At 34.6% G+C, this 19,153-nt stretch overlaps 2 protein-coding genes across 2 annotated transcripts; one reads left to right on the top strand and one right to left on the bottom strand.

Moving 5' to 3' along the window:
• Window positions 1-2,611: 2,611 nt before the first annotated feature.
• Window positions 2,612-10,425, bottom strand: LOC128243576 (acyl-coenzyme A thioesterase 8-like). The gene is made up of 7 exons (XM_052961422.1): window positions 10,110-10,425; window positions 6,946-7,091; window positions 6,478-6,617; window positions 5,748-5,833; window positions 4,686-4,843; window positions 3,259-3,450; window positions 2,612-2,943 (listed from the first exon to the last, which is right to left on the bottom strand). The coding sequence occupies exons 1-7, from the start codon at window positions 10,256-10,258 to the stop codon at window positions 2,819-2,821; spliced, it is 996 nt and encodes a 331-aa protein (XP_052817382.1). The 5' UTR covers window positions 10,259-10,425; the 3' UTR covers window positions 2,612-2,818.
• Window positions 10,426-10,504: 79 nt separating this feature from the next.
• LOC128242238 (ganglioside-induced differentiation-associated protein 1-like) lies at window positions 10,505-19,038 on the top strand. Its single transcript, XM_052959325.1, has 5 exons — window positions 10,505-10,824; window positions 12,318-12,516; window positions 13,398-13,571; window positions 14,538-14,738; window positions 15,533-19,038. The coding sequence occupies exons 1-5, from the start codon at window positions 10,756-10,758 to the stop codon at window positions 15,868-15,870; spliced, it is 981 nt and encodes a 326-aa protein (XP_052815285.1). The 5' UTR covers window positions 10,505-10,755; the 3' UTR covers window positions 15,871-19,038.
• The last annotated feature ends 115 nt before the right edge of the window (window positions 19,039-19,153 follow it).

Below are 19,153 nucleotides of genomic sequence, written 5' to 3'. Positions count from 1 at the left end.
TGCACCTTGGTACTGTCTGTGTTGTAGTTTATACCCAAAGTGTTGTCGCGCATGTCCCGGTTCTGTTGAGCAGGCTCATGTTTATTTGTCACTGTCATCATTCGATTTCAAGTCGTTATCAACACTTAATCGAATTATGAAAGCATCAAATTTGTATACATTTGAACTTCAAAGCATAACGCCGCGCCACTGGATTTAAGTTTATACCTTACCTAGCGTGACTGAACAATATTATCACTGAGGAAAAAAAGATAAAAGAAATTTTTAAAAAAAGATGAGAGCTCCTGGCTCAAATATATATTTTACCTAATAGGCACAAGACCGCTTTTCTGGCAATGATTGAATTTGTTTTCGCTTCGATTCTTTACAAAATATCCTCAACACATCTTAAAAAAAAACCCATCTTATATATAGATTCATTACTTCCCGTAAAAAGCAGAGAACCCTGTTTTCATGAGTATCAATGTTTTGCAGGAAATTACACTTGTCATAAAAGACGCATATAAATATATATATATACCTAATGCCGCCGTTGAATATATATATATACACAAGATAAACACAAGAACTATTTCAGAGATGCATATTAAGTTCTTCAAAATAATGGTGAATTAACAATTTTAATTTATGGACTACTATTGAATAACAATTTCAAGTCATTGTTAGCAATATAGTATCTCTCTACTGTTGTTGACGTCATCGTTGTCAACGTTCATATGGTTTCTGATCTGGAAGTTTAATAAATATAGTAGATATTTGTTTATTTCAGATCGTATTTTATTTCACGAGTGTCAGAGAAAAACATATTTTCACGAGTGGCGAAGGGTGTTTCTTTTATGCTTATTTTCGGAGTTTTATTAGTTTTTTTTTAAATTTATTTCTTAATTACCCCCTTTTTGAAAAGGGTGCTATTTACGCCCGTGCGGCGCCCCTCGCGCAATATTATAGCTGTCAACTTTTCTATTTCCGGTTTGTTGAGAAAAAGTTATCTGCTATTCATTCTTATAGTTTATTATTCGCTCGTTTTTAGTGCAAAGCTTTTATGAACAGTAATCAATGAAGTTTTATAAGTGCACATATGTTCCAAAAAATAACGAAAACACTTTATTTTAAGCCGGGCATGAATACAAAACCAAATTACTACGCCGCTATTTAATGAATGAAATTTGGAAGGTCAAATGTGTTAGATAAAAAAATGCGGATAATCATTGGATTTTAAACGTTTTTCTTAGTTTTAAACTGTGTTACATGATACATGAATATTCAGTCATATTACTGTCAGAGACCAGTCTGTTTCGCTTGAAAACATGTGTGTTTTCCAGGTAAAGAGTGATTGCAACGCTAGTTTGTTGACAATTTTTGAGGCGTGGGTGGGGTAAAAAATATCAGATTATATGTAAATTGTTGATTTTCCAGGAAGCTCGTTTTACGTATTAAAACGACAAACAGTTCAAAATACATTTGAATGATGATATAAAAACTTATGTTCGAACAGTTGTTTTCGTCTAATTTGTTTGGTATAAAAGCAAATGTTCGAACATTCAGCTTTAAGATCAAGAAAACGTTTGAAACACAGGATAACGAGTAATTAACGGTAAGTTGTTAATTTCCATATATATATTTACTTAAATTTATAAAACATTTCTTTATATTTTAACCATTTTTTACCAACATTTTCTGGTTCAAAGTGTTCTTTTTTATCAAGGCGAAGTAACTACAAAGGATTTTAAAAGTAGTTCTGAAAGTCGATATGTTCACTCCTTATTTTGCAGTGAAAATATCAAACTGTTGTTATTTCACTGAATGAACCCCATATTTCATCGAAAAGCATGAAAGAAACACTTGTATTACATGTATCTGCTGTATTCGAGACAAATGTTTCAGCAAGCTGAACTTGTTTATATTGAAATATGCGAGCATATCAAATAGTTCATGTTTAAGCTTAATACAGTTCTGTACAGTCCGCTCAATGTGTCATATACCAAGCTTGCATGATTCTTCAGTTATCGCAGCATCCATTTTTCCGACAAAAAGTAAATTGAGATGCATACTCTCCTAATTGTCTTCTAACCACATACCAAGTTGCATGAATGTAGTTTTTATACAGTATGAGTAATGACCAGATCAAGATAGAAAAGTTGTATGTTACCTACTATATTCGTTGCCATAGCACAAGAGTTGGGGGGATTTCTTGGTTCTACAAGAGTTGGGGGGGGGGGGGACTTCTTGGTTCTTCAGTATGTGAAACGCACAATAAAGATTTTGCACGCCAATTATACCAACACTAACGGCATGCTATGGTAATACAACAACAACTTCAAAAACAACAACAACAGACTAGCAAAAAATACTATTTCAAAAAGAAAATCATTGCCTTGAATCAAACTACATTTATAAAAAGATAATAATGTGTGTTGACTTAGCGTTGTTTCTAAAATAAATCCAACAGTTCGTTTAAAACATTTATGTTTCTAAATTATGCAATAACACTTCGATAAAAATATTCATATGCATCAATGTGCAGAGATTAATAACTAGTATAAAAAAATACTGATTCAAAATACTCTGCCACATCCTTAAAGCGTTTTTTTATAAAAATATAACGACTCCATAAATGTGTAACAGATTTAACAAGAATAGTAAAGTAACGAGTGTAAAGTAGTAACAATCAGTAAACATCATCATCGGTACTGCATCCGTTAAGTCACTTCCGGTGGTTCAGTTCCAGTCAGCATCGACTGATCCTGGACATTACCAGTTGGTCCCAGTCTGTGTTGGTAACATCCGTGAGACTCATGCCGACCATCCCTGGCGTACGCTATAACTTAGCCTTGGCTGTTTGGGACTTGGGCTCTACGCGGACCACACCTTCCTGAGCTATCGACATGGCCAGCGTACCGTCCGTCCGCCACACCCGCCCCGAGCAGAACGCCCTACCGTTACCTATCGCGAAATAAAAGAGATACCGTCTTTACTTTTACTTAATTTCACTTATGTAAATGGTACAGAAATTGAATTAGAAAATCGAAAGAATGACTTCAATCGTAAATAAGAATACGGTTGGCAATGAAGTTTTGTCGCTAGTAATATCGAGCATAATAAAATGGATTTCAAAGATATTGCAAAAAAACTCTACTGGAGGCAATATTAATACAATGATCAGTCAGTGTGATGGCCATTTCATCATTCTTTAAATGAAACAGAATTCAAGTATAAAACAACTTAATGTACAAACAAGCCAGAAATACATTTATTTACCCGCGTGTGGACTGAAGAGTTCATACAACATCCACTCGTCCACGCGGAATGGGTTATGGAACCAGATAGTGTGGTCCAGTGACGTCATAAAGCGCGTGCGGTAGTTCGATCCGCCCGGCTGTAGAGCGGTTCCGAGAAGTGAGAAGTCGGACATGTAGGCCGCAACGCATTGGTGAAGCTTATAATCTTCGCCTGGATTATAAAAACGAATGTTAGAAAGGTAACGGTGGCTAATTTAGCCCATTGACTGAATACTTTTCAAATACATGTAGCATGGTGCATATTTCAGTATTTTATTAGTTTGTGTGTTTGGTATGGTTCTATATCGTATATCGTTTTGTATTGTTTGTGTATCGTCGTGTTTAGTGTTGTGCTACGTAGTTATTGTCCTCTGTGCGTTACTGTCCGTCTGTGTCCGTCAATGTCCGTCTATGTCCGAGTGCGTCAGAGCGTGAATACTGGTTATGCGAGTTTGTCTAAATTTATAGAGTGATTGATTGGTTCATAATGCCTTTTCCCCTTTTTCCCGCTTCATTGCACACGCCCTTTTTTATATATACAAATAAATCATTCCGTTCTGAATCATCATCGACGCAAGTCAAGATTTCAATTGTAACAGTTGTTACTATATTCTTACTTATTTAATATTCGCTCTTATCTTTGAGCTCAAATATTCATTCATATTTAATTATTATTTAGACGTGCCTGGTAAGTTTATTGCTCATAGTTCTTAGAATGTTTTATGTATTTAACCGCGAAGTCTCCCTTGATATATTTACCGATCACTGTCCATTGTCTTTGTATTTTGTGTTATTAATAATATGATTATGTTAGCATATTCTTTTATATGTTTTAGGTTTCGTTCGACTACGTATAAATAAATATTCGAACTCCGAAGTTGAGTGGTTTTGTCTTAGTACACCCACACTACATACAATAGTAAATTATAGGTATGTTTCATGTGTTTCCGGTACTGATGGGAAATCCGACCCGGGTTGACGCCTGGAAACCGGTAGCGAGGCTTGCCGATCTAGCTTCTACCAAACTCTCTCGCTCCTATAGAGTTATACATATCGTGACTGGCGTTTTGATTTGTTCAGAGGAATTTAGTCCAAATATTACATTTATTAGTCAAAGAAAAAAACCACCATTACAAGCGAAAACGTGCGCTTTTATGAAATAATTTTCAGCACTATAGCGAAATTAAGGGCCCGTAACTCATGGCCTTAATTATAAAACAAAACGGTCGAAATTTCCTGTTTTAAACCCCAACACATATATTATTTCTATATTGCATTCCCATAAACATCAATTACAATTTGGCTAAATTAAAATATACCATTTACATGTATACTGTCAAAAAGTAGGGCCCTAAATTGCGCTTCTATCATCAAGCCACTGTGGTTTTCAGAAATCAACAATTGTACCTATATTTCCATTGGCTTTCATCCATATGAGACGTCTGGGCTCAGCCGGCTTGACTTTGTAGTACGCATGTGGGTCGAGAGGTCGTATAAGAATGGATATATTGTTGGACAGCATTCTATTGATATAATCTTTCTCTTTGTCCGAGATTCCTTTTGCACTGAAATACAACAGCCAAATGTTTTAAACCTGGTTAATTCTCTGGTTTGGTCAATGTGTGTTGATTGGTCAATTTAAATGTGCACACTAGCCAGAAGATAACCATTGGACAACTGTTTTTTATACAAACGGTTACAAGTTGCTATTCCCATGGATAAGTTGCATTTTACATGCATGACTGATACCTACATGTATGGTTCTTTATTGGTTCCGGAGTGCTGGTGATTGCTCTAGAACGTATTACCTGGGACCAATCCAATTCCCATGTATTATACAATTGCATAGAAACGCTTAAAAATGATTTATAAAGTTTTTACTACTAATTAATGTCCGCTACGATATTATCTGCCTGAGTTTGGTGTTTGCATTTTTGTGGCGAGGATTTTTCAAATGTTCTGTTCATTAATTTGACATAGATCGATTCTAATAAACGCACCAAAACAAATTTCAGCCACCAAGGCTTACTGGTTAATCTAGTGTCAGTAGAAAAAGGTAGCAAATACTTGGTGTTTGTATTTTTGTGTGGGTCAATGGCAATCTAGGATTTGTGTGGGTCAATGGCAATCTAGGATTTCCTTCATTTTCTGTTTATTACGTTTGCGTAGATCGATGCTGACGAACGCACCAACAAAAAAAGTAAGTTAAAGTCCAATATTGACGATCGACAAAAAAGAGCGTGCTATCTCCATAGATCGCCATAATTGACTAATATACGTAGCTGATTAACTAAAATGATTCTACGGTTTTGTTTGACGAAAAACATGTTTTCACTATTTTATTTAATTATATTTCATACATTCTAAAACACGTACTAAAAGGAGTTCTCGTTTAGTTATCGAAAACTAAATTGATATGCCAAACGTTCAAATTATCGCATTAAAATTACCGATCCAAAGCGTACATACTCGAGTCTCATCTTGAGGAGGTCGTCCGTGTCTTTGAAGTTCTCTGGCCCGGGCACCTGCGGCATCTCCATCTGGTACGCGTACTCCTGTCGGCACATGTATACATGTTGTTTTAAAACATATAGTTTTCGTTCACAAAAAGTTGTGTCTAAAGGACACGGATTCCACTTGCCTCACGTGACACAGGAAATGTTCACACCAGTTCAAATATATCACCAGTTCAAATATATTTATATCCATAGAAAGTTATTCGGTCACACATATTTGCAAACAAAATAGTTAGAAAATTTCAATATTTGGTCATTAAAGGGGCATAACTCTCCTTTAACCATGAGCAAACGAAACCCCAGGTGCACAGTTTCAAGGTTTAAACACTCTTGGTCAAACAGTATTGGAGTTTTGAATGACAAAAGTTCGCATAACAATTACGGGCGGAATCACGGACGGACGCACGTACGGACGGACAAGGGAAAATCTATATGAACCCCTCCCCATAAGTGGGGGCATAAAAATCATGACGATTGTTTATATTTTTAATAGATACACAACACCATGTTGTACACTTATTATGTGTATGCAGTACGGTCAGTTAACTTCACTGAGATACTAGCTGGGAACAAATTTTAAGGGCATTACACATATTGCAGTTAACTACCTGTGTTGTTGTAAGTTAGCTACCTGTTTTGTTGTTTGTTTGTTTTCAAAAGGGTTGCTTTAAATTTTCGGATACCTGTTTTTCGTCGGTTTTGAATGATGCCTGCATGGTGAAGATAGCCTTGCCATCCTGTGTGGCCTTCACGTTCCGGCTGGAGTATGTCTCCCCATCACGTGTCCTGTCCACGTGGAACAGGATAGGCCAGTTCGAGTTGCCTGATATTTATTGTAATGTACTTTAAAACATATATTAAGAGCCCTAAGTAGCGGCAAGCATAACTTCACAATCGTCTAGCGTCATAAAAATAGGTGTTCCACAAAGAAAACATTGCAAAAAAATGAGGAGAAACTCGAGGGCTGAATGCGGAAAGGTTGGATGAGACATTAAATAAAGAAGAAGAAATATTCAGACGTTGTGTCGTATGCAAAGACGGATAGCACGCGACTTAAATAAAAATCCGATTTGTTTTTAAAAACGCTTCGATCTACATGTGACCAACATTAACTCATTTAACTAGCACGGAATGTGAAGGTTGAGCCTTACCTCCCCTAAGGAAGTAGCAGTGGAGGCTGTGCACGTGGTGTTCTGGGGAGACGGTGTTGCACGCTGCCACGAGCGCCTGTCCCACAACTTGCCCACCAAATATGAACCGACTCCCCGTCGGGTGCCATAGGGTCTTAGTGGGAGCTCTAAACAGTTTTCAAAATATCATAATGAATATGATCAATGACTTATACTGGTGTTGGAAATTAACTGCTAGAGATGAAAAAAATGATATTCACAGTAAAGTAGTTTGTGTTGTTTCTAAAAGTAGCTACCACAGCCGACAGTTTTGTTGACATGACCACCGCCCCCTCTCACCAACCCCCCACCCAAGTATGAAAACATTAAACAAATGAACTGCATTATGTTTTTCGCATATGAGTTATATATACAATAAAGGTAGAAATATTTATGAGGAAATATTTAAATACATTCTGTTTGTCAACTTGCGTCTCCAGCTATTTTCAACTCATTCCATCCAATGACTTGCATTTTATTGTTTACTTCTACCTGGGAACCAAAAACAATCCTTTAATTCCAGCTTGACCTTATTATCGTGCGTGAAAAAATGATTGGTTCTTTGATTGTTTTTGTGTGTTTTAAGCCATCTTTACATAGTTCAAGCACTATAAAAACTATAAAAACTTTGATGCAAATGCTTTTAATCATGATTTACAAACACGTATGGCTGCTCTAGATAGAGATACAAATGATATCAACAAGTCGTATAATGATTTTAGCATCGCTTTTGTAGACACTGCAAACAAACATGTTCCTGTAAAGCGTAAACGGAATATAGAAAAGTCAATTCCATATATGAATAAAACTCTCAAGCAAGCTATTTTCAAGAAACGCATGTTACAAAATATTTACAACAACTACAGTACCAGTAAGAACTTGGGAAATTTCCGCAAACAAAGAAACCTAGTCACAAGCCTAAAAAGGAAATCTATGAACATATATTTTCTATAAAGATGCGTTGGAGGTTGCAAATCTAAATCCTTTTGACAAACCGTAAAACCATTTTTAACCAACAAAGACACTATAGTAAACAAAGATACACTTCTGTGTGAAAACAATGTGCTAATAAATAATCAAGAAGAGGTGTGTACCATTTTTAATGACTTCTTTGTGAACTTGGCTAAGGATATTGGTACAGAATCCATTGATATAGATGAAAAACACCCAAGCTTAATTTCAATATCATCAAATCTGACATGTAACGAGAAACTCAGCTTTAAAACCGTAGATACTTCTTTTATTAGCAAACAAATAGACAAACTATCTGCCAAAAAGGCAACCGGCCATGATGGCATTCCTGCCAAACTACTTAAATACTCCAGAGATACAATTACTCAACCAATTACAGATATGGTTAACACGAGTTTTTCGTCTTCTGCCTTTAGCCCGGGATATGGCTGTCAGAGTGCCCTCCTAAAAATTACTGAAGATTGGAAGAAGGCTCTTGATGATAACAAGTATGTGGCAGCGATTCTGATGGACCTTTCTAAGGCTTTCGATTGTCTGCCTCATAACTTATTACTGATGAAACTTGATAGCTATGGTGTCACTGATAGTGCACTAGAACTCATTTCTGATTACTTAAGCAATCGCAAACAATGTGTGAAACTTGGTACAGAAATAAGCCCACTGAAACGTATCTGTAAAGGAGTACCGCAAGGATCCATTTTAGGTCCTGTGCTTTTTAATATATTTATCAACGATATTTTCAACTTTATACATAGAAGCAATCTGTATAATTATGCTGATGATAATACTCTATCATATAGCGACAAAAACATAGACAACGTTGTCCAAACTTTGGAGTCGGATAGTAAGATATTAATACAATGGTTCTCAGATAACCATATGAAAGCCAAGCCCGAAAAATTTCAAGCCATTGCAATAGGACAGAAAACTAAGGACCAAAATATAACCTTTAACTTGAATGAGACAACTATAAAATGTGAAGACAGTGTCAAACTCTTGGTTGTCACAATAGACTTCAAACTTAAATTTGATCGCCATATTTCAAGCATTTGCAAGAAAGCCTCAAGACAGCTTAATGTTTTAAAGCGAATAGGTCATAACCTTTGTAAACTAGGAAAATTAAACATATATTACTCATTTATCCTATCAAGTTTCAATTCCTGTCCAATTACTTGGCATTTTTGTGGCGATGTGCATACTAAGAAGCTTGAAAAAGTACAAGAACGAGCCCTCAGATTCATATACAATGATTACACATCTGATTACCCAACACTTTTATCTAAATCAATGTTGCCAACTCTCAAGCTTAGAAGGCTAAGGTCCATTGCTATAGAAACCCATAAAATTATCCACAAGCAGGGTCCAATGTATCTACATGACTTAGTGGTAATAAAAGAACATTCCTTTAACTTTAGATATAAGATGATGGCTGCTATCCCAACTGTAAGAACTACAACATATGGGTGCAATTCTTTCTGCTCCGGTGCCCCTAAACTCTGGAACTCCCTTCCACAACATTTTAGGGAAGAAACTAATTTTAATCATTTCAAGAGTTTAGTCCGGGCATGGAGCGGAAATAACTGCAAATGCTCATTTTGCATATAAGAATGCTGTCATATAACATGCTGTAAAATGTCTTAATCAAAGATATGTTGGATGGGACATCGCGAGCTTAGACTGCCTAGGCAGCTGGTCTCTTTCAATGTGTCTTTGATTTAAATCATGTTAATTAATTGTGACTTCTTTTGTTTTATTTCCCATGCTAAATGCATTGTCGTATTACCTTGTGATTCGTATTTTCGATTAACTTATACTATAAATTATGCTAATCTACCTACATTCTATATATAGTCTAATGTCTTTCAACTGCCAAATATGTTTATGTGATTTTACTAAAATAATTATTTATTTGTTTCAGGTGTACATACTGAATATTATTATTTGCATGAACTGATGTGTGTGATATATTAGTTACATAAATTATGCTATTTATTTATAATGTCGGTCAAAAGTTATTCATAGCTTATGTTAAACTGTTGATGATAGTACCCGACAATAAATAAATATTGACTTGACTTGAGCACAGTGTTTTGTGACGGGTCATGTTGGGAGGGACCGGACATGTCAGAGAAACTCTTGATTGTGGTAGCTACGCACCGCGTGGTAACACTTACCTAAATATGTTTGGGTCAAGACTTTCCAACGTCAGAAATGACCTAACTACCTCATCCTGTAGTCCTTCTTTACCATCAGAACGTGACATGTTCCTTCTCAAAATCCCAAACGTTCTCAATTTTGACCTTGTAACAAAACGTCTGATCATTCCCTGGTGGTTTGTTAATCGTTCACAACTCACTGTTCAAATGATATATTTTCATGAATTGTCACTTTATATCGTACTAGAAAATTTTAATTAAGGCAATATTTGACTAAACATTTGACAGCGTTTTACTTATTAGCTTTATCGGATGACAAAATGATTATCTTTCCGTCAATTATCTTTCGGCTAATTGTCTTTCTTCCCTCCTGAATAAAGAGCTTGGAAGAGTGTACATCAATATTGGAGGGATATCAACTTATTATTTTGTACTTCCGTTAAAATTCAGTATTTGTATTAAGAATTTTATTAAAATAGTAACTATATGTAACTATACTTTATTAGACAACCCTATTTCTACAGCTTAAACTCGACTAATTCATAATTAAAGTCAATATCTTCAGTGTGTTGATACAAACTCCCCTCTTTTGAAGTGGACTCTTTTCCCATAATAATATTGATATTTTGAGAAAACTAACGTGTTTTATCTGCATTTCTCATAAATGATGAGTAAGCGATCAACTGAGAAGTTTGTCTTTTATTATTTTCCAACGTCATTCTCATCACAAAAGGTAAAATAATCCACTGTGGTTGGCCACATTGGTTTTCTTTTCTAGGAAGTTGGAGCAGTTTACAGATGAATGTCACCTTCACTGCTTCAGCAGATGTACTGTATACAGTACATCATGTAAAGGCATCTCAATAAATTTCTAGGTGGCCACCCCCAAAGTTGTAGAGAGGTTCTATATTTAAAGAAATGCAAATGAATGTGTGTAAATAAATTTGGTTATAAGTCAAATTGGGCACCTCTTGCTGGTAGGACAGAACCTAATCATTCTAAAATGCTGTCCAGGCTTAATTTTTAATGATTTCTAGCCTGAATGACTAGTACAGAACCTTTAAAAAGAATTAAAGAGTAACACAAGTTCAAACACCCAAAATAGTTCTATGTTATATAATGGAATAGAATTCCTATACTTAGGGGATTGCTGCCGCATATCTGTTGTTGATGTATTTCATAAGACCTTGCGGTTAAGGATAACCCATGAAAGTGCAAGCCCTTATTTCCAACAGGGTCTTGTTTTTGCTGAAGGGACAGCACACGGAAGAGACAATGGTGGGATACATGGAAGTCCGGGTGCGATACCATAGCTCTTTTTCGGTGATCGGTGTAAAGCACCAATACACGGGGTATAACTTTCCTGGGTTAAACCAGTACTGAGTACACTGCTTTTCCAAGCAATACCCTTTAAATGTCGCTCGCCAGGCAAGGGAGCTACTTGTACTTTAAACTTTAACTTTAAACGTCTTTCGGTATGACGCGGCCAGGGATCAAACCCACGTCCTCCCACTCGGTAGGCGGACGCCTTAACCACTAGTCCACAGAGACAGTTAATGATGATTGTGAGGTTAAATAGCAAACAGTACAATTGTTTCACTTCCCCTGATTGACTGGGGCAATACGACCTAATTTGATATACCATATGATAGAGCCTAGATTGGTAATACTGTGCAGATCGGCAAATCATATGGTCCAGATTGAAAGATTATATACCTAAGATTAAAAATCTATATTGCCCAAAGTTGTCTACAGGTTTTGGCCATATAGTTCACTGTTCTCTGGCCGTATCACATCCAGTGATGTTGGCCGTACAGAAACTGCTGATTTGGGTGGTAAGGTCCGAAAGATTTTGTCAGTATTGGACATATGGTATTTCAAACTGGGCTGTATGGTTTGCTGATTTGGGCTTTATGGTCTTATTCATGTATATAGCTGATTGATAGCTGACTGTAAATATATGTACTGGGTATGTCTCTTTCTTTGTTACTTGTACAATAGTCTAACGTTAAATCAATCTTACTCTGGTATTCTTATGCTGAAGAGAGTTTCTCAAGACATTATAAAATTTGTTGTTTCCAAATTCATATTATTATTTCAATGACTATGATAGCTCTTGTAAATATCTTACATGATACAATGAGTAATAGTTAAATATGTTAAACAAAATGATTTCCTTTTAAAGAAATTATTTTGAATTAAATGTAGTATTTTTTTTATTTTCAGATACTGTTTGCGCTATACGAGAAGGATGTTTTTTTCAAAAAGAAGCTGGTCAGTCTGTTCTGTGGTCAGCACAATGAGCCATGGTATGTGAGGCTCAACCCAGATGGCTACCACATACCAGTTCTCAAACATGGAGAAAAAATTGTCGTGGAGCCTGCAGATATCATAGATTATATCAGCAACGTAACCAAACCTGCAGGTATATTTATATAACTACAGTTAAATTATTAAATATTGAAATTATCTTTTTAATCATCATCTTAACTCAGTTTACTTTAAATATTAATGCTGCATTCTCACAGATTGAACGTTTTGACAACTTTTTAATTTTTGTCTTGGAACGAGCTAATTGTCGCGAAAATCCATGGAAACCAGTTATATAAGACTGCTGACAACAAATTAGATCGCAGATTTTTATATTTAAGTTCAAAAATTGATGTTTTATGCATTTTTCTTAAACCGTTAGTAATGGTTAAAGCCATAAAACATTAATTTTCGAATGGAAATATGAAAATCTGTGATCTGATCTTTTGTCAGCAATCTATATAACTGGTTTGCAAAAAATTGCTCTTTCCAAGACAAAAAATAAAAAAGTTGTAAAAATGGTAAATCTGTGAGAGTGCAGCTTTAAAAACAATGAAAAACATATTTTTTGTGTACAGTTAAAACAATATAATACTTTATAAAGAAAAAATATTCAAAAAGCTATGTGGCAACAAATGAAATTCCCCTGTTTAAAAAGCGTGAAATATCATTAAAAGTTTTTTATCTGCATCAACCTATATTTTGTTGTGCCCCTTTAAGAAAAAATTATGAATGCACTTATTGATATTAAAATATAAATATAATCACTTCTAGCTTAATCCTGAATGAGAAAAGTTATATTTTGCATTTTTGTATTTTTTTTCTTTTTGAATGTAGTACTTGATTACTTACTTGAAAATGTGAATGTAGATTAATCTGGAAAAAATGTTTAGTCCATACCTTGAAATTTTTAAGTAAGTAATATTGTTTTACTCAAAAGGTGTCTCAAGCAAAACAGCACATGCCACTCGTGTAACTTATTCATTTGTACTGCAGGGGGGCACCCATTGGTACCTGGCCTGGATTCTGAGCTGGGTAGAAATGTGCAGGAGATGAGGGGGAAGCTGGACGCCATCCCAATGGACATCCTCACATATGGCATCATCTACCACCCCCATCTCTCCAACACCGGCTGCCTCATACCGTACGCCCTGCAGAGGTCTATGAAAGGTAATGGCCCAGCTGGCATTCAATATATGCCTCTACTAGTTGCATCCATCCATGAAAAATGATTGTTGTTTTCATCTTTAAACACTGGGTTCGACACTGAAGGTAGTTTGGTTGTTCAAGACTCCTTTATTTTGGCTGGAAGTCCTAGAATTTGGAACTTCAAAGTTTTTCAGGCTCTTAGTTCATGCAAAAGAAAACTGTAATAATTAATTAAAATTTGCAACTACTATCCCTCAAAAAATTAATCTTGCTTGAATGCTGCACATTCAGCAAACTTCAGCTTATTTTTACTCCTTACTTTAATGAATATGAATAAATCTTAACTGCTGGTAACCTAAATATTGACCCAGACTCCTCTAATTAGCAAAATGGTAGTCTGACAAACACCTGTGTAAAAGCAGTTTGTATCTAACACTGAAACACGACCAGGTATCTGATGTGAAAGAGAAATCTTACATAGAGCGTTGAAGGATCAGGAAAGGTATACTTGTTGAATAGTGTTAGAAGGCAAGTGTTTGTTAAGTAAATGAAGCTGAAATCCTCCCAAAGCATGGCAGAACCATAGGGACTACTTTGTTTGTCCTTCTCGTTGTAAACGTCACACTTTTGTTTTTGCTCAAAAAATTTAAACAACTCTTGTAGGGTCTTCCAGTTTGGTATTCGTGCTTCAATATGGTACCGCAATAGTAAATATAGAACTTTAGTCAATGTCAGGTGGAATCACCCCAATGGCATGGTGAAGGCCCTTATAATTACCCGTATATATATTGGGGTGCTTGCATTTCGGCCTGTGGAATATTTTGACAGCGAGAAATAGAGAAATAGGTATGTTATGATCAGGTATATATACGGTAAAATATATTCATGTAGTCGTTTATTTCCATAACGTGAAAATGTCGTGGTGATCTGGTAAAATGCAAAATACTTGTGAAAAGTTATCATTATCTAGTATTTTATTATTTTCAGAGAACTTTGCCAACAGATTATGCTTACTGACTGAGCTGGCAGCCAGACACCCTGACCTTAGAGATGCGTACCTCAGTAAGAGTCAGCTGGCGGCATCTAACTTTGACATCATCACTGATGCAGACAGGGTGAAAACACAGCTGGATGAGCTAATGCCTCTGTTTGCCAGTATTGAAGACCAGCTCAAGAAAATCAAAGAAGGTAAACTGTGCCTTTGATATTAAACTACATATTTTGCTTAACTTTTGTCATGAAGATAAGAGGTAGAATTTATGTTTTAAAATAAACCAGGCATAGAGTACAGCATTGAGATTTTCAAAGTTATGAGCTGTTGTTCATGTACAATTTTTGTTGGGATTGGACTATACAGAAAATATTGATTTTGTACATGTCTATATACATGTATTCGCCGCAATTAAAGCTATCAATACATAGCACAGCGTATCGATATGAGCTGGTCAAACAAATTAGCTCTATACCGTGCTGTTAATCTGTAGACAGTAATACTCTATACAGATACATAATTGTTTATAAAGCGATGTCGTATTGGTTGATTTGTTAAAATGATGTATGTATGTGTTAGTTAGGCAAAGTTGATTGAAATATACTAGTACATGTAATTCATTGATTTTAAAAATACATGAGAAAGTGGCCCTTTGGGATCGAACCGGCAACCAATGAGACTTATCTTACAATCACTACATGGCATTTGTTGAAGTTGTGGCCCTTTAATTTAAACTATTTCAAACATAACATTAATGAAATTGAATGAAAGCATTGGAAATTCGATAAATAAGAGGATAAAATTTACAGTATAAACACTTAAATAATTTAATTGCTTCTGTGCCATTATAAGTTGTGTATGTAACTGAAACCCTTGAAGTTAGCATGTATAAAGAATTGAATGGTTCTGACAGAGATATAAAGAATTGAATGGTTCTGACAGAGATATATTCTAACTGTACTATAAATTAAACCAGAACATTTATTTTCAGAGGGCAGTGAAATATCTGATGAGCTCTGGTTGTTCGGCCCCATGTTTACAGCAGCAGACATTAGCCTGGCCATCCTGCTGAGTAGACTTTCTCTGCTCGGGCTTGCGGGCAGGTTTTTCCCTGCAAGCAAATTCCCGTGTATACATCAGTATTACTACCAAGTGCGCAAACGACCTGCATTTGTGAAAATACGGAAGGAAATTGCAAATCTCAAATGGACAATGGCGTGGGAAAACTTTAAGTGGGTATCTCCATATATAATTGGTGGAGTTCTTGTAGGATCTGGGGTTGGGGCCGGGTATTTAATTTATAAGAAACTATCTGACGGGTGTGAATGATATTCTGATATTTTTTGTCATAGTAATTTTCTGTGATATTATTGACTGTTGTTGTTTTTAGCTAGTTTATACCAGATAATGAACTCATTCTAATGAGATTTTTTTAGTTTTTAGTATGCGCTATTTTAAGCTTAACTTATCATTGTTAATTTGTTTGTTTTAATTAGATTTTTATGTAAAATTATATGATGAGCATATCTTGTGTTCATGTATATAGTGGTCATTTTTTTAATGTATTAACTTATTTTTCCCTTTTTCGTAATAAGTTTATGATGTTTAGTATCCACAATAAATACTGGTATTGTGTCTATTTTCAACCAATTTATCTTGTTTATTCATAGCTGTATAAGTAACCCAGTCATGATGTAGGTGTAAGTGATACAGATTGTTTTAATCTTGCTTAATATGATGCATTTTTTTAGTAAAGATAGTATATAAATATATTATAGACTTTATTTGTTTGCATGACGACACACATTTTGATAAGATCTGATTACTTTTGAAAGAATATAGCTTTTGTCATAATTGATGTACAGTATTACCAATTACTAAGCTTTTTATCAATTGTGTAATGATCTATATGTTGATTTTATAGGGATATTTTATTATTGGTGCTATCTAGTCAATTAAAGATATGTTGTAATGCACAAATGCACAAAAAAGAAAATCAGTTTACAATGCTTCACACAAGTTGTTTGTTTTTATTTTTAAATTTGCCTATTTAAAAAAGGACAATTATGCTGATAAAATGGCGCCCTGTTAGAATTTGTTCTAAACATATTTATAATTACAGTCATGAAGTGCCCTGTATATTTTAGGTTTCAAATGCAAAAATGTGAAGTTTTAATGTACTTGTATTTATAACCATACTATACTTTTTTAAACAAAACAAGAGGAATTTTGATCATCATATGCAATTAATTTGGTGAAGGCAGAAGGTTGCACATGCTCCATTAGGGCAAAAGGGTGGTACCATAAAAGGCCAGGGTACATCACCCTTCTGATCCTGCCTTTGTTACCCTTTGATCATCAAAACCTAGCTTCACCACTGAAACATGACTGTTATAAAAAACAATGAGCATGTTACATGTTGTATTTATTATGTTTCCAATGTTCACATGAGCTGGTCATTTCATTCACTCACTGGCTGTGATGTTAGAAGTTGATGCCTGGCCCCAATTACTCCAAAAATCTGAATCGTAACCAGCTTGAGTATCTTATTTTGCAAAATTGCTTGCTTAAGCTTGACTTTACATAATAAAAAATAGTTTACTTTGATTATCATGTAGACTATTTCCTTAAAAGTCTCATGATTCTTCAGTATGAGAATATTACACAAATTTTAGCAAAACAAAAATAATGGGCTTGATCCTTATCAGGGACTTCCTATCTTATTTGAAAGCACATGGCTTGCTGATCAGTAATATGTTACTAAGTAACCAAAACCACTACATGTTATTGTAGTGTTTTTTTATGTTCTAATTTTCAACTGCTAATGGTCATTAAATAACGATAACAGTTTTCAGCACCCGAAAAACATACATTTTGTATCTGTGATATAAATTTTAGTATTTCTTTTACAGAATTTTGCTCTTCGCATGAAAACTTTTAAATGATATCGAAATGATATCAGGTTTTCAGACATCCAAACCCCATAATGATGAGTGTGCATAGGACAACAATTTATGATAGTTAAATAGTTTTCATCGGGTTTGGCAACTTAAAACTTAACAATGAGTTATTTTACTAGCTTTTTGAACAAATAGCAACTGGCATATATTCATCTGAACAGAAGTTTGTAATCAGAATCATTCAATTTTCAATAACGTTAACAACGCTTTTCAGCAAAATAGATGTATTCTTTTACAGAAAGAACATGTTTACATTTTTATAAACATCTGATGATGTTTATCATTGAAAAAAACATCATTGAAACAAGCATTTTGCTATCATTTCACGTAAAATTAATCTTTTTAACATCTGACCCTATAAAATGTAATATTTTTATTTACATATCAAATAAAATCAATAAATGATTTGATTTTAAATACCTATTAAAGGGCAATTATATTGAATAATATTTCTATTTATAATGGTTATAAGAAAACAATATGGAATAATGTAAAATTAATAATTCTTTATTATGAATACCTAATTCTTTTTTAATATAATGTATAATTAATAATAATTATATGACACTTTCTTGGATTTAACATAACTTAGCATAAAAATTATTTCGCTGTCACAAGTTCCTTCATGTTGTCACAGAAGATCAATAGTTACTCAGTTGTTCTCTTTCACTTATGTTGCAATGGAAGCAGATTCCATTGTCCTGTAAAATATTGAACAATGTTGCAATGGAAGCAGATTCCATTGTCCTGTAAAATATTGAACACCAGTCCTTGAATAAATCATTCATAATGTCTACCTTTTATAGTAGGAGTACTGGAGTATGAGAATGAGTTATCAATATTGTTATGTAACAATTGCTTTTTCGGTGTGTTATATAATGTAAATTAACAAATTGCCTCTGCTATGAAATATCGGAAAATATCAATCACGTATTAATAATCCTGTATGGAGGGCAAATTCAAACAAAGTGGTATCCACCTTCGAGGTATACAACTGGCCTGTTCTGAATGATGAAGTTAGTAATTAACACACTCGGGCTTCATCATTCTGCTGATAATGTTAAACAAATATGTAAACAACTGGCTAAATATTGGTTTATAATTGATGGCTTGTGAAAAGAATGGTCCAAGATAGATACTAGTACCTCATACTAATTACACCAGCTTCGAAGTCAAAAAAAATGTTTTAAATACAATATCACATACTTATATAAATGTGTTACTGGAGAGAATCGAAGTGTTAATTTCTTGGTCTTTATTTGTGTAAACCTTCCATGTGTTGTGTTGTGAATCTCGTAATCGGGATGTAATCCGCATTGTGCTACGCAGTAATATTTAACAAAATAAACCAATAATTCTTATATTTGAAAGTGTTGTTTGTCACTTGTATAACCCATGTTTAACATGTGTGAGTGTTGTCGTGCCAAGCATTATATTATGTACATGAAGAACAGGCTTGATATTACTAGTATTTATAAAATAAGCCGTGTAGACAGCCCACCAGCCTTTCGATGTACATGTAGTGTCATAGCCTTGGTGAATTTGTCACTGTTGTTCGTAAGAAAAAAACTATGTCTTAAGTCATTATTTGGCATATTTGCTGCTAGAGACAATACCTGAATGTACAGTGAGACGCACTACTGTAGATTTTA

Source organism: Mya arenaria, chromosome 8 (assembly GCF_026914265.1).
Source record: "Mya arenaria isolate MELC-2E11 chromosome 8, ASM2691426v1".
Lineage (NCBI taxonomy): Eukaryota > Metazoa > Mollusca > Bivalvia > Myida > Myidae > Mya > Mya arenaria.
Note: the sequence above shows the minus strand (reverse complement) of the source record. Positions and strands in the feature narration are given on the sequence as shown.

Excerpts from the sequence above, each read along its gene's own strand:
- LOC128243576 (XM_052961422.1), bottom strand. The coding sequence starts at position 10,258 with ATGATCAGACGTTTTGTTACAAGGTCAAAATTGAGAACGTTTGGGATT. Across the intron at positions 7,092-10,109 it reads CTTGACCCAAACATATTTAG|AGCTCCCACTAAGACCCTAT; the intron begins GTAAGTGTTACC and ends AAAACTGTTTAG. Across the intron at positions 3,451-4,685 it reads GAAAGCCAATGGAAATATAG|GCGAAGATTATAAGCTTCAC; the intron begins GTACAATTGTTG and ends TTTATAATCCAG.
- LOC128242238 (XM_052959325.1), top strand. The coding sequence starts at position 10,756 with ATGATGAGTAAGCGATCAACTGAGAAGTTTGTCTTTTATTATTTTCCA. Across the intron at positions 12,517-13,397 it reads CAACGTAACCAAACCTGCAG|GGGGGCACCCATTGGTACCT; the intron begins GTATATTTATAT and ends TTTGTACTGCAG. Across the intron at positions 13,572-14,537 it reads CCTGCAGAGGTCTATGAAAG|AGAACTTTGCCAACAGATTA; the intron begins GTAATGGCCCAG and ends TATTATTTTCAG.